This window comes from Myotis lucifugus, unplaced genomic scaffold (assembly GCF_000147115.1).
Source record: "Myotis lucifugus unplaced genomic scaffold, Myoluc2.0 scaffold_5, whole genome shotgun sequence".
NCBI lineage: Eukaryota > Metazoa > Chordata > Mammalia > Chiroptera > Vespertilionidae > Myotis > Myotis lucifugus.
The window spans coordinates 5,129,858-5,144,894 of NW_005871053.1; the positions used below are offsets into that span (position 1 = coordinate 5,129,858).

The window sequence follows — 15,037 nt, forward strand, 5'->3', positions numbered from 1 at the left end:
TCTTTTTCCTTTTATTCTGATACAGTCCCGGCTAAGATACACCTGCCTAAAACTCTTGAGGGCATGGGAGCTGTTCATGCTCTCCGAGGTGAGGTGATCAGCATCAAGATCCCTTTCAGTGGCAAACCAGATCCCGTGATCACCTGGCAGAAAGGACAAGATCTCATCGACAATAATGGCCACTACCAAGTTATTGTCACAAGATCTTTCACATCACTTGTTTTCCCCAATGGAGTGGAGAGAAAAGATGCTGGTTTCTATGTGGTCTGTGCTAAAAACAGGTTTGGAATTGATCAGAAGACCGTTGAACTGGATGTGGCTGATGTTCCTGACCCACCCAGAGGAGTCAAAGTTAGTGACGTCTCACGAGATTCTGTCAACTTAACCTGGACTGAGCCAGCTACTGACGGTGGCAGCAAAATCACCAACTACATTATTGAAAAATGTGCAACGACTGCAGAAAGATGGCTCCGTGTAGGACAGGCCCGAGAAACACGTTATACAGTGATCAACTTATTTGGAAAAACAAGTTACCAGTTCCGTGTAATAGCTGAAAATAAATTTGGCCTGAGCAAGCCTTCTGAGCCTTCAGAACCAACCGTAACCAAAGAAGATAAGACCAGAGCTATGAACTATGATGAAGAGGTAGATGAAACCATGGAAGTTTCCATGACTAAAGCATCTCATTCTTCAACCAAGGAACTCTATGAGAAATATATGATTGCTGAAGATCTTGGGCGTGGTCAGTTTGGAATCGTCCACCGTTGTGTTGAAACATCCTCAAAAAAGACATACATGGCTAAATTTGTGAAAGTCAAAGGGACCGATCAGGTTTTGGTAAAGAAGGAAATTTCCATTCTAAATATTGCTAGGCACAGAAACATCTTGTACCTCCATGAATCATTTGAAAGCATGGAAGAATTAGTTATGATCTTTGAGTTCATATCAGGACTTGACATATTTGAACGCATTAACACCAGTGCTTTTGAACTTACTGAAAGAGAAATTGTAAGTTATGTTCGCCAGGTCTGCGAAGCTCTTGAGTTCTTACATAGTCAGAGTATTGGACACTTTGACATTAGACCCGAAAATATCATTTACCAAACAAGACGAAGCTCCGTCATTAAAATCATAGAATTTGGTCAAGCCCGTCAGCTGAAGCCAGGGGACAACTTCAGGCTTCTGTTCACTGCCCCTGAGTACTACGCGCCTGAAGTCCACCAGCATGATGTTGTCAGCACCGCCACAGACATGTGGTCACTTGGAACACTGGTATATGTGCTGTTGAGTGGTATCAATCCATTCCTGGCTGAAACTAACCAACAGATGATTGAGAACATCAGGAATGCCGAATATACTTTTGATGAGGAGGCATTCAAAGAGATCAGCCTCGAAGCCATGGATTTTGTTGACCGGCTGTTAGTGAAAGAGAGAAAATCTCGCATGACAGCGTCTGAAGCGCTCCAGCACCCATGGCTGAAGCAGAAGATAGAAAGAGTCAGCACTAAAGTTATCAGAACATTAAAACACCGGCGATACTACCACACTCTGATCAAGAAAGACCTCAACATGGTTGTGTCAGCAGCCCGAATCTCCTGTGGTGGTGCAATTCGATCTCAGAAGGGAGTGAGCGTTGCTAAAGTTAAAGTGGCATCCATTGAAATTGGCCCGATTTCTGGGCAGATAATGCATGCAGTTGGCGAAGAAGGAGGATATGTCAAGTATGTCTGCAAAATTGAAAATTATGACCAGTCTACCCAAGTGACCTGGTACTTTGGTGTCAGACAGCTGGAGAACAGTGAGAAATACGAAATCACCTATGAAGATGGAGTGGCTACCATGTACATCAAAGACATTACCAAATTCGACGACGGCACCTACAGATGCAAAGTAGTCAATGACTACGGTGAAGACAGTTCTTATGCAGAGCTGTTTGTTAAAGGTGTGAGAGAAGTTTATGACTATTACTTCCGTAGAACCATGAAGAAAATGAAGCGCAGAACAGATACCATGAGACTCCTGGAAAGGCCACCAGAGTTTACCCTGCCTCTCTATAACAAGACAGCTTATGTGGGTGAAAACGTCCGATTTGGAGTAACTATTACTGTCCACCCAGAGCCTCGTGTAACATGGTACAAATCAGGTCAGAAAATCAAACCAGGTGATGATGACAAGAAATACACATTTGAGTCTGACAAGGGTCTTTACCAATTAACAATCAACAGTGTAACAACAGATGATGATGCTGAATATGCTATTGTGGCAAGAAACAAATACGGTGAGGACAGCTGTAAAGCAAAACTGACTGTAACCCCACACCCACCTCCAGCAGATACAACCTTAAGACCCATGTTCAAAAGGCTACTGGCAAATGCAGAATGCCAAGAAGGCCAGAGTGTCAGCTTTGAGATCAGAGTTTCTGGCATCCCCCCGCCAACATTAAAATGGGAGAAAGATGGTCAGCCACTGTCCCTTGGGCCTACCATTGAAATTATCCACGAAGGCTTGGATTATTATGCTTTGCACATCCGGGATACTTTGCCTGAAGACACTGGTTATTATAGGGTCACAGCCACAAACACAGCTGGATCCACCAGCTGCCAGGCTCACTTACAAGTGGAGCGCTTGAGGTACGTCAAACAAGAATTCAAGAGTAAAGAGGAGCGTGAAAGACACGTACAGAAGCAAATTGACAAGACAATAAGAATGGCTGAAATTCTTTCTGGAAAGGAATCTGTGCCACTGACACAGGTAGCCCAAGAGGCTCTGAGAGAAGCTGCCATCCTCTACAAACCAGCTGTAAGCACCAAGACCGTAAAGGGAGAATTCCGACTCGAGACCGAAGAAAAGAAAGAGGAGAGAAAACTCCGAATGCCCTATGAAGTACCAGAGCCACGCAAGCACAAGCGGACCGTCATAGAAGAAGATCAACGCATTAAACAGTTTGTGCCTATGTCTGACATGAAATGGTACAAAAAGATACGTGATCAATTTGAAATGCCTGGGAAAATTGACAGAATTGTACAGAAAAGACAAAAGCGCATCCGCCTTTCAAGATGGGAACAGTTCTATGTGACGCCTCTTCCACGCTTTACGGATCAATACAAACCCAGATGGCGCATTCCCAAATTGACCCAAGATGACCTTGAAATAGTGAGGCCAGCCCGCCGGCGTACACCTTCTCCTGACTACGCCTTCTACTACAGACCTAGAAGACGTTCCCTTGGTGACATCTCAGATGAAGAATTACTCCTTCCCATTGATGACTACTTAGCGATGAAAAGAACGGAGGAAGAGAGGCTGCGTCTTGAAGAGGAGCTTGAATTAGGTTTTTCAGCTTCACCCCCAAGCCGGAGCCCTCCACGTTTTGAGCTTTCTAGTCTGCGTTACTCTTCCCCACAGGCTCATGTCAAGGTGGAGGAAACAAGAAAAGACTTCAGATACTCAACCTATCACATCCCAACCAAGGCTGACACTAGTACAAGTTATGCAGAATTGCGGGAACGGCACGCCCAGGCCTCCTACAGGCAGCCCAAACAACGGCAGCGAATCATGGCTGAGAAGGAGGACGAAGAGTTGCTTCGCCCGGTTACAACCACCCATCGTCTCTCAGAATACAAAAGCGAGCTTGACCACATGTCGAAGGAACAAAAGTCTAGAAAGAAATCAAAGCAACAGAGAAGAGTGACAGAAATCACAGAAATTGAGGAAGAATACGAACTCACAAAACGTGCCCAAAGAGAGTCATCCTCATCTGTGTCGAGACTTCTGAGACGACGGCGCTCCCTGTCTCCAACTTACATTGAGTTAATGAGGCCAGTGTCTGAACTGATCCGATCACATCCACAACCAGCTGAGGAATACGAAGATGACACAGAGAGAAGGTCTCCCACTCCAGAGAGAACTCGCCCGCGTTCCCCCAGCCCCGTCTCTAGTGAGAGATCACTCTCAAGATTTGAGAGGTCGGCAAGATTTGATATCTTTTCCAGGTATGAGTCCATGAAGGCAGCTTTAAAGACTCAGAAGACATCAGAAAGGAAGTATGAAGTTTTGAGTCAGCAGCCTTTTACGCTGGACCATGCCCCTCGGATCACGCTGAGAATGCGCTCCCACAGGGTACCCTGTGGCCAGAATACCCGGTTTATCCTAAACGTTCAGTCTAAGCCAACTGCCGAGGTTAAATGGTACCATAATGGTGTAGAACTCCAAGAGAGCAGTAAGATTCATTACACCAACACGAGTGGGGTCCTGACCCTGGAAATTCTAGACTGTCATATTGATGACAGCGGAACATATCGAGCTGTGTGCACCAACTACAAAGGTGAAGCTTCTGACTACGCGACCTTGGATGTAACAGGGGGGGATTATACCACCTACGCTTCCCGGCGCAGAGATGAGGATGTCCCCCGGTCCCTTTTCCCTGACCTGACCAAAACAGAGGCATATGCGGTTTCATCGTTCAAGAGAACATCTGAGATGGAAGCCTCTTCTTCAGTCAGGGAAATGAAGTCACAGATGACAGAGACAAGGGAAAGTCTCTCATCATATGAACACCACGCATCTGCAGAAATGAAAAGGGCTGCAGTAGAAGAAAAGTCGCTGGAAGAAAAATCCACACACAGAAAGATCAAGTCCACTTTGGAAGCAAGAATCCTAACCAAGCCAAGGTCCATAACTGTCTCTGAGGGAGAGTCTGCAAGGTTTTCTTGCGACACCGATGGTGAGCCAGTACCAACTGTGACCTGGCTGCGTGGAGGACAAGTGATCAGTACTTCCACCCGCCACCAAGTGACCACCACGAAATACAAGTCCACCTTTGAGATCTCTTCAGTCCAGGCTTCTGATGAGGGCAGCTACAGCGTGGTGGTAGAAAACAGTGAAGGGAGGCAAGAAGCGCAGTTCACTCTGACTATTCAGAAGTCCAGAGTTACTGAAAAGGCTGTGACTTCACCACCGAAGGTCAAATCCCCGGAGCCTCAGGTGAAATCCCCAGAAGGAGTTAAGTCTCCAAAACGAGTGAAATCCCCAGAACTGGTAACTTCTCCCCCAAAAGCCGTATCACCCACAGAGAAAAAACCCACAGCAACAGAGAAGGTTGGGCCGCTACCAGTCTCTGCCCCACCCAAGATATCTCAGTCCCTGAAAGCAGAAGCTGTTAAAGACATCGCAAAGCTGACCTGTGCAGTTGAAAGTAGTGTATTATGTGCAAAAGAGGTCGCCTGGTATAAAGATGGCAAGAAACTGAAGGAAAATGGGCATTTCCAGTTTCATTATTCAGCAGATGGTACCTATGAGCTCAAAATCCATAACCTCACTGAATCTGATTGCGGAGAATACGTTTGTGAAATTTCTGGGGAAGGTGGAACTTCCAAAACTAACTTACAATTCACGGGACAAGCCTTTAAGAGCATCCATGAGCAGGTGTCGAGCGTATTGGAAACTAAAAAATCAGCTCAGAAAACTGCTGAGTCAACAGAAACCAAGGTATCAGCTCAGAAAACTGCTGAGTCAACAGAAACCAAGGTATCAGCTCAGAAAACTGCTGAGTCAACAGAAGCCAAGGTATCAGCTCAGAAAACTGCTGAGTCAACAGAAACCAAGGTATCAGCTCAGAAAACTGCTGAGTCAACAGAAGCCAAGGTATCAGCCCAGAAAACTGCTGAGTTAACAGAAGCCAAGGTATCAGCCCAGAAAACTGCTGAGTCAACAGAAACCAAGGTATCAGCTCAGAAAACTGCTGAGTCAACAGAAGCCAAAGTATCAGTTCAGAAAACTGCTGAGTCAACAGAAACCAAGAAAACTGAAACAAAAGCTCCTGAGCCAATATCCTCAAAGCCAGTAATTGTTACTGGGCTGCAGGATACAACTGTCTCTTCAGACAGCATCGCTAAATTTTCCATTAAAGTTACTGGAGAACCCCAGCCGACTGTCATCTGGACAAAGGATGGAAAGGTAACCAGTTCTTAACTGTTCTTAATTTTATCTTCTAAATAACTAACCTTTTCCCCATCTCCCAGAGAAAGTTGAAAATTAAATCACTTTTTAAAACTCAAACCACTTGCATTCTACAGGCTATTACACAGGGAGGTAAATATAAACTCTCTGAAGACAAAGGAGGATTCTTCTTGGAAATTCTTAAGACTGACACTTCTGACAGCGGGCTTTACACTTGTACAGTAACGAACTCAGCTGGATCTGTGTCCTCGAGCTGCAAATTAACCATAAAAGGTAGGTTGGCTTTTGTTCTTACCAACACTTTCCAGAAAACAATATTAAAGTAACATTTTTAAACACTTCCTTATACACACAAACCTACCCATGAGAAAGTATTGAAACTGTTCTCCAATTCCAGAATACCATTTGTACACAAATGTAGAAATACACATATTTGACGTTAGCATATACCTTTATATTCACAAAAAAAGTACATATTAAGCCCTGGTCAGTGTGGCACAGTTGGGTGTTGGTCGTGCCATGCACCAAAATGTTGCTGGTTTGATTCCCAGTTGAGGCACATGCCCGGGTTGGGGGCTCAATCCCTGGTAGGGGACGTGCAGGAGGCAGCTGATTGATGTTTTGCTCTCAATTTGATGTTTTTTCTCTTTCTCTCCCTCTGCCTTCCTCTCTCTCTCAAAATCAATAAAAATATTAATTTATAAAAGTACATATGAAGTAACTAACTGTGTGTGGTATGCTCCCAGACATGTTTAGGAAGAAAGTCAAGTGAATATACAAAATGGTATTTCTTCCCTAAACCTTCACTTTTGCTAAGTTAATGAAAGAGCTACATCAGTTTTCCTCATTAAAATTAGTTTGGTGTCATCTCAGTCTTCTAAAATATAATTCATTTTTTATTCATCAAAACACACACATCTCCCAAATTCTTTGGCTATTCTTTGCAAGACTTTTTTCCCCTTAAGTCATAAAAATCGTCTTCAGTTTAGTTTAAAGAATCATTACACTGATTTCAGAAGTCAAGCATGGCAGTTTGCCACGATTGGCATTGAGAGAGCATTAGGTATTACCTACACTGCACACAGAAGTCAGCCTCTGTTTCCTTTGTGGTCCTTCACTTGCAGAATGTACAGGAGTAAAGGGTGGGGCCTCTTTCCAATTAAGTTTGCCTTACAGAGGTTTCTTTTTTAGCCGTAAAAGACACTGAGACACAGAAAGTATCTACACAAAAGACTTCCGAAATTACATCCCAGAAGGCCGTTGTCCAAGAGGAAATTTCCCAGAAAGCCTTAATCTCTGAAGAAATCAAGAAGTCAGAGGTGAAATCTCAAGAAAAGTTAGCCCTCACGGAGGAAGCTTCAAAGGTTACAATTTCTGAAAAAGTCAAGAAGTCAGAAGCCGCCTCCCTGGAAAAATCCATTGTCCATGAAGAAGTCACCAAAGCATCCCAGGCAATGGAAGAAATCAGCACTCAAGTTGAAATTAAAGCCTTCTCTAGTCAGATGAGCATAACTGATGGTCAGAAAGTGACTTTAAAAGCCAACATTGCTGGTGCCACTGATGTGAAATGGGTGCTAAATGGAGTAGAGCTCACTAACTCCGAGGAGTACAGATACGGCGTCTCGGGCAGTGATCAGACCCTAACCATCAAGAAGGCCAGTCACAAACACCAGGGAATCCTCACCTGCATTGGCAAAACCAGTCAAGGAATCGTCAAGTGTCAGTACGACTTGAGCCTGAGCGAAGAACTCTCAGATGCTCCGGCCTTCATCTCACAGCCCAGATCTCAAAATGTTAACGAAGGACAAAGCGTTCTCTTTTCTTGTGAAATCAGTGGTGAGCCCTCTCCTGAAATCGAATGGTTTAAAAACAACCTGCCGGTAAGTTTAATTGTGAATTTATTAGTGAAGAAAATTGTAGATACTACATGTACTCCTGAAGAGGGCAAAGAAACACTTTTTTCCCTTCTTTTTAGGTTTCTGTTTCTTCAAATATCAGCGTAAGTCGCTCCAGAAATGTATATTCTCTTGAAATCCGAAATGCGTCAGTAAGTGACAGTGGGAAGTACACCATTAAAGCCAAAAATTTCCGTGGCCAATGTTCAGCTACTGCTTCCTTAACAGTCCTTCGTAAGTATATCTTTGCCATTTTCTTTATCTGTTTAAGGCCTTTATGTGTTTAAAAAAAAATTCTTTTGCCTTTGTTTTCTGATCACAGCAGACTCGGGAGCCTCATTAAATTGCATAGGTAAGAGGCACAGGCCTCCTGTGTGGATTCATTCTTACAATCAGTTTCTTTACAGCTCAACAGAAACTTCCAAGGCAAAACTACTGACTGCCCTGTTCCATTTCTTTTCAGAATGCGCAATATATACATTATTTTCTATATGACTAATCATTTTTCTCCTAGTGATTCTAGTCCCTGCATGTAATGTGATGATAGAAACATGAGGATTCATTTCTTGGAGACACTGGGCTAGCTTTTTGACAAATGTATGTATGTATGTATGTATTTGCTTAAGCTTCCACAGCAAATTGTTTGGGTTACGTTTCCGTGTATGGTGTTTAAGTTTGCCATTTCTGTAAGTCAGTGTCAGATGTCACAACTTACCCAGATGTCATTGATGTTCACCGTATCTGCTATGGTCCACAGCTCTAGTGGAAGAACCTCCCAGAGAGGTAGTATTGAAGACAAGTGATGACACGAGCTTGCAAGGAAGCTTCTCGTCTCAGTCCGTCCAAATGTCCGCGTCTAAGCAGGAGGCCTCCTTCAGCAGTTTCAGCAGCAGCAGTGCTAGCAGCATGACTGAAATGAAATTTGCAAGCATGTCTGCCCAAAGCATGTCCTCCATGCAAGAGTCCTTTGTAGGAATGAGTTCCAGCAGTTTTATGGGACAATCTAGTATGACGCAACTGGCGAGCTCGAGTAGTAAAATGCTTAAAGCAGGCATACGAGGTGAGCAATAAAATTACTGGTAGAGGTTGACAAGCCTAGTAGCACTATATAGTCTTTAGTTCATACAATTCAGTAGAAAGCACATGGAAATTTTTTTCTGTGATTCTAACATGTTTTTGTTGTTGCTGTTCCATAAAGGAATTCCACCTAAAATTGAAGCTCTTCCCTCTGACATCAGCATTGATGAGGGCAAAGTTCTAACGGTAGCCTGTGCTTTTACGGGTGAGCCTACCCCAGAAATAACATGGTCGTGTGGTGGAAGAGAAATCCAAAATGAAGACCAGGGGAGATTCCACATTGAAAACACAGAGGACCTGACCACTCTGATCATCATGGACGTACAGAAACAAGACGGTGGACTTTATACCCTGAGCTTAGGGAATGAATTTGGATGTGACTCCGCTACTGTGAATATAAATATTCGATCCATTTAAGAGGGCCTGCGCCCTCATCCTCCTTAACCTTTCACAAACGATTCACATGGACTAATCTTTCTGATCTGTAAATATTAAGGAAAAAAAGTAGTTTTGTATCAACCTAAATGAGTCCAAGTTCAAAATATGCATTTCAACCTTTTCTAATTGTTGACCTAAGAATATTATGCATTTTCTAGTGACATGTACATACTGTATATAGCCGGATTAACGGTTATAAAGTTTTGTACCATTATTTTATGACATTTTACAATGTAATTTCTGAAACTACCTGTTGGTAGGAGAAAGTTTCTTATGGAACGAATACCCTGCTCAACACTTAATCTTTGTGCCTCAACATAACGTTGATGTCTAAGTATGCCTCAGTGGGTTGAGAAATTCCCCATTGAAGATGTCTTATCCACCTAAAAGATAATGCTGTGCGCATCACCTGGCATGTGCACCGATACCTACTGAATCAGAAATGTAAGGCATTGGTGATGTTTGCATTTACCCTCCTGTAAGCAACACTTTAACGTCTTACATTTTCTCTGATGATGTCACACTCAGAATTATCATGACCTAAATATTACCAGAGCAAAGTGCAACGGCCAGCACTTTGTTCGCTCATTTTACACTGTCTCTGACCATAGAGAGTGCCTGGGTAGCTTGGGAAAGTAACATCGCCTGGCCATCCCCTCATTTAACCAAGCTATTCAGGTATTCCTATGCCAGAGCAGTGCCAACTCTTGGAGGTCCCGGGGTGCAGCCAATGCCTTCGTGTGGTAGCTCTAAATTTAAATTACCCTGAAAAACTGGGGCAACTAAGCAATGAGCCACAGCACAAAGATAACAACAAGAACAAAAACAAAACAAAGCTGTCGTTAAACTAAAAACAACATTACTAATTGCCCCAAATGTCGATCTGATGTAGTTCTCTTCATGCACGTATAAATTCGATTGTTAGTTATAATTGTTGGACCTCCTGGAGATAGTAACAACAAAATAAAAGCAAGCTATCTGCACCTCAAAACGTGTGGTTGGTTGTTTTCTGTGAAATTCTGGGGTTGGGGGAGGTATGTGCCTTTTATCAAATAAAGCAACTCAAGTTCAAAATAGCTCCAGGGTTCATAAGTTCGTTAAAGCAAATATTTAAATTATCGTGCTGAATATATTCAATAATTTTTAGAGCATAGATATGATTTTCATGGATAATTTTATCCTCAAAAATTAACAAAACTCCCTGAAAAATTGTGTATGTTCCCCCATGTCCCGCGTGGTTCAGGGTTCAGGATCTGGAAGAGGGGCCGCACACAAATGAAAGAGATGAGACCAGAGATAATAATTTGGAAATTGGGGGGCCAGGCGAGAGCCCATCTTAAGAGGATGGACTCCGCTTGTGCTCAGGCCTCACCATCCTTTTATTCAGTTTGGGATCCACCCATAGCCCTTAGGCAGGCAAGTTCCAGTAACAGACAGACAATCTTATCAATAAGGATTTATATGACTATCTGGTGGGGAAGTTGCTTCAGCTTCCATTGTCTCGACTAAACAGTGGGTACATAGCTCTGACCTTTGCCAGGGCTTCAAGGGTCACCAGGATTCCAGGCTCCTTGTCCACACCTTTCTGCTAGAGAAGACAATAGGCGGCTTCACACAAAAAATAATAGATAAAATCTTCTAAACTTATCAAGAAAATTATTTTTATGGGAACTGAATCAACAAAATCTATTAAAGATATTAAACAGCTACCATATTTTGTGCTAGACACCACAGCGAACAACACACAGATAAGATGATACTAACCTTGTCCCTCAAGGAGTGTAGTGAAGAGAAAATGACAACTTCAAGGAAAATGATTAATTGTGCACCTGACACTGACTATTGCAGCTCTGAATTGAGATAAAACAAATGAAAGCCCTCAAAGCTAAAGAACTGGTTTTAAATGCTATAGTACCGTGCTTTTTAAAACAATTGATCTATACTTGATAATAAAGTATCTAGTGCCCAAAATATCTGTATTTATCCACTTCAATTAGATCATTGTCATTGTAAACCTTTGAAGTTGATTCCTTGCCCAAATTAATTAGCACAAGTTACAAATGTAAATACAAGCACAATTACTTCTAAATGTAAGTACAAGTGGCCAAAGCTGAAGCCTGAAGCAAACATACTGTCAATTTTTATTCTCCAAAAGAAGATCTTGGGTCTTCATTAATTTACTCAGCAAGTACTGTCTTAAGTCAGAGTCCCCAAAAGCAGGGCCCAGAGCAGGGACTCTTGTATAAGGAATGTTTGAGGCGCTGCTACCAGGAAAAGGGGAGTGAGGGAGGCGGGGCGGAGGAGAACGGGACGTCTCAGCAGCAGCCTCAGCCCATCCCACAGGGGGCCTAAATGATACCAGAGCTAGTTCTGTTTGGGAACGGGGGAGGGGGAGTAGCCTCACTGGACCCCCTTATCTGCCAGGTGGTGGCTACAGGCTGTGTGCTGGGGTGGGGGGTGGGGTGGGGGTTAACCTCCCAGCTGAGGGGGCCTTTGGCCAGAGCGATCTCTGCAGGCTGGGGCACTAAACAGACAGTACCCCAGAAACAGGGTCGGGTGCACACACATAAGCTGGAGAATCTGAGCGGTACCACCGCACCCACTCCACCCACTCCAACTTGAAACGCCTATTCTTAACCTAAATGAGAGAGGCAGGACTTACTGGTGGTTCCTGAGGATGATTCCCAGCACCGACATGCTAATATCTAAACAAGGCCTACGCCGCCCGCCTGCTGAGATACGGTCAGAGCTAATAAGAATTTTAAAGCTTTTCGCACTTTTGTAGTTGAAGCTCCCAAGCACAGGGCCTGAGAGAGAGGGCAGGGGCAGCGATCTATCCAGCAAAAGAGGTCGTCGCTACAGGCAAGGCCTGACTTCTTTTTATGAATTAGGGGCCTGGGGAAAACAGCTCCGTGTGGCCACGTGGGCGCAGGTGAGAGGGTTGCCTAGGGAGGGTCCTGGAAGTCCGTCAGGGCCACTCCAGCGGGAGCGACAAGAACCCTTCCCGGACTCACCAGCCAGCCTCCTTCCCCTCACTCCCCCAAGAATAATGCTCCCGGGCTGGGGGTGGAGGGGATTCGTGCTCCACACCTTCAGCAACCTTCCAAATGTTTCTCCGCATCATTGCATTTCCAATTTAGACCACCTTTTCTCTCCCTGTGTCGGCAGGGGGCGACAGAGAGTAGCAAACCGAGCTTCCTGGTTTCAATCCATCCCATGAGAAATCTTCAGTCATCCTTTCCCTCTTTATGCTGAATCTTTCCTGTCTATTTTATAAACCCCACACCCAGGCTACGTGATAGCATAATGTAGGAATTACACATCCTCGCTCAAAACCCAGAGTGAGAAGCTGAAACCTGGGATCTGCTAACTTGTGTGACCTGGGACAGGTTATTGAACTTCTTCGTTCCTTGATAATCTCATCCATAAGATGGGACTAACAACAGCATCGACCTCACTGGGTTGTTGTGAGGATTCAACAAGGTACTTCATATGAAACTTTTAGAGCAATGCCTGGCACAGCACCAGTAAGTACCAGCAATCATTACTGTATTAGGGACCACCATACAAAACATCACAGTTAGGGACCAGGGAAGCAGCATTTTATTTTATATATTTTATTGATTTTTTTACAGAGAGGAAGGGAGAGGGATAGAGAGCCAGAAACATCGATGAGAGAGAAACACCGATCAGCCGCCTCCTGCACACTCCCCACTGGGGATGTGCCCACAACCAAGGTACATGCCCTTGACCGGAATCGAACCTGGGACCCTTCAGTCTGCAGGCCAACGCTCTATCCACTGAGCCAAACCAGTTAGGGCAGGGAAGCAGCATTTTAGAGGAAACAGGGAACAGGCCGCTCCCATATTCACCAGATGCATTATCTTGCCAGGGCTGCTGGAACAAAGTTCCCCAAACTGTGGGGGCTTATTCACAGAAAGGCTAGAAATCCAAAATGAAAGTGTCCACAGGGTCTGTTCCTTCTGGGGGCTGTTAGGGAAGATCTGTTTCATGCTACTCTGACTTGTAGATGGCCACCTTCGTGCTCCCATAGCATTCTCTCTGTATGTGAGGGTCCCAATTTCCCCTGTTTAGATGGATACCAGCATATTAGGGTAACTCTAATTTTACCTCATTTTCACTTTATTATCCATGCCAAGACCTATCTCCAAAAAAGTCACATCCTAAGGTACTGGGGACGTCAACATATCTTTTTGGGGAGACACAGTTCAACCTCTAGACATGATGCACATGGGACAACACATTTTTACAAGAAGTGTTTTGATGGATTGTCTCAAAAGATGCATTTATCATCTCTATCCAGTAGTAGCTGATTATATAGATGAACCATGTAGAGGTAGGGAGGGAAGCAGACAGTAAAATAACAGGTAAAAATGGTGGTCTCCATGGTGACTGGTTCAAGAATAATGTTTTATGGATGTGCTCCAGGAAGAGAAAGTAATTTGTATTTGTTTACTCTGCCCCAAATGTCATTTTGAGAAATCCAGGCAGAGAAAGTCCAGTTGCCTTGTGATGAGAGAAAATATTGTCTGCTAGATAGATGGAAGGACTTTTGAAAATAGATTGGCCCATCAATTTTTATTCTAAGGTTATAAAAAGTGAACACTTAGGTTTATGCTTATGGTATGTCTGGGTCAATATTTCCCAAATGCTTCCTAGGGAAGTTGGGAAATGCTGTGAAAAAGTGTTCCACAACCAAATCAACTTAGGACTTGGGTAACTGTACTTCCTTTTTTTCCTTTTTATTTCATTTTAATTTTATTACAGTTTACATTCTATATCATTTTGTATTAGTTTCAGGTGTACAGCATAGTGGTTAGATAATCATACTTTAAAATGTGTTCCCGTGATATTTCCAGCACCCACCTGGCACCCAACATACATAGGCATTACATTATTGACTATATTCCCTATGCTGTACTTTACATCCCATGACTATTTTGTGACTACCAATTTGGACTTCTTAACCCCTTAACCTTTTTCACCCCAACCTCCCTCCCCTCTGACAAACATGAGTCAGGACTGGGTAGGGTAATTATGCTTCTTTATGCAGGACTTCTCAGAGCCTTTGATGGGTTAGTATTTGTTGATTCTCCAAGAGGTAATCCAGTGCTCCCCGATGTTATTTGATGATGGAACTGTTTTTGTTGGTGCTGCACATGATGCAGGCTGAGACAGGGGACAGAGGGTGAAACATCGAAGGTGTGAAGAGGACTAGATCTCAGTAGAAGGAGGAACTGGATATCACCTAAGAAATGAAAGTAAGTGCTATTATTTAAAAAAAAAAAAAAAAGGTAAGGTATTTGAGAGCAGGTGGCTGGGGCTTCTGATGCAGGAGAAATGCAGAACAGCCAGTTAGAGGAAACTCCATGTAAGCGCTGTGGCCTGAAGTATGGGGTAAGCAGGAGTGGGGCAGGGCTTTCAGGCAGAGGACCTTTGCAACCGCAGAAGTCTGGGGACCAGGGAAAGCACAATACAGTCAGAAAATTAGAAAAAAAAACACATTAGTAAGGCTGGTGTGAGAACCTCTCAAGAGCTGGGAGTGAGAGGCAGGACAAGGTTGCCAGAGGTGTCATATACAGAGTACAGAGTTTGGGCTTCACCGAAGGAGGTAAGGGGAGCATGAACGAGATTGAAGCAAACTAGTTACT

At 43.8% G+C, this 15,037-nt stretch overlaps 1 protein-coding gene across 1 annotated transcript in view; it reads left to right on the forward strand.

Moving 5' to 3' along the window:
- TTN (titin) overlaps positions 1-10,356 on the forward strand; it is a 278,603-nt gene extending 268,247 nt beyond the window's left edge. The window contains 6 exon segments of the mRNA XM_023743428.1: positions 26-5,952; positions 6,072-6,228; positions 7,147-7,835; positions 7,931-8,084; positions 8,608-8,910; positions 9,049-10,356. Coding sequence (XP_023599196.1) covers positions 26-5,952; positions 6,072-6,228; positions 7,147-7,835; positions 7,931-8,084; positions 8,608-8,910; positions 9,049-9,344 — 7,526 coding nt within the window. The 3' untranslated portion in view covers positions 9,345-10,356.
- Positions 10,357-15,037: the final 4,681 nt, after the last annotated feature.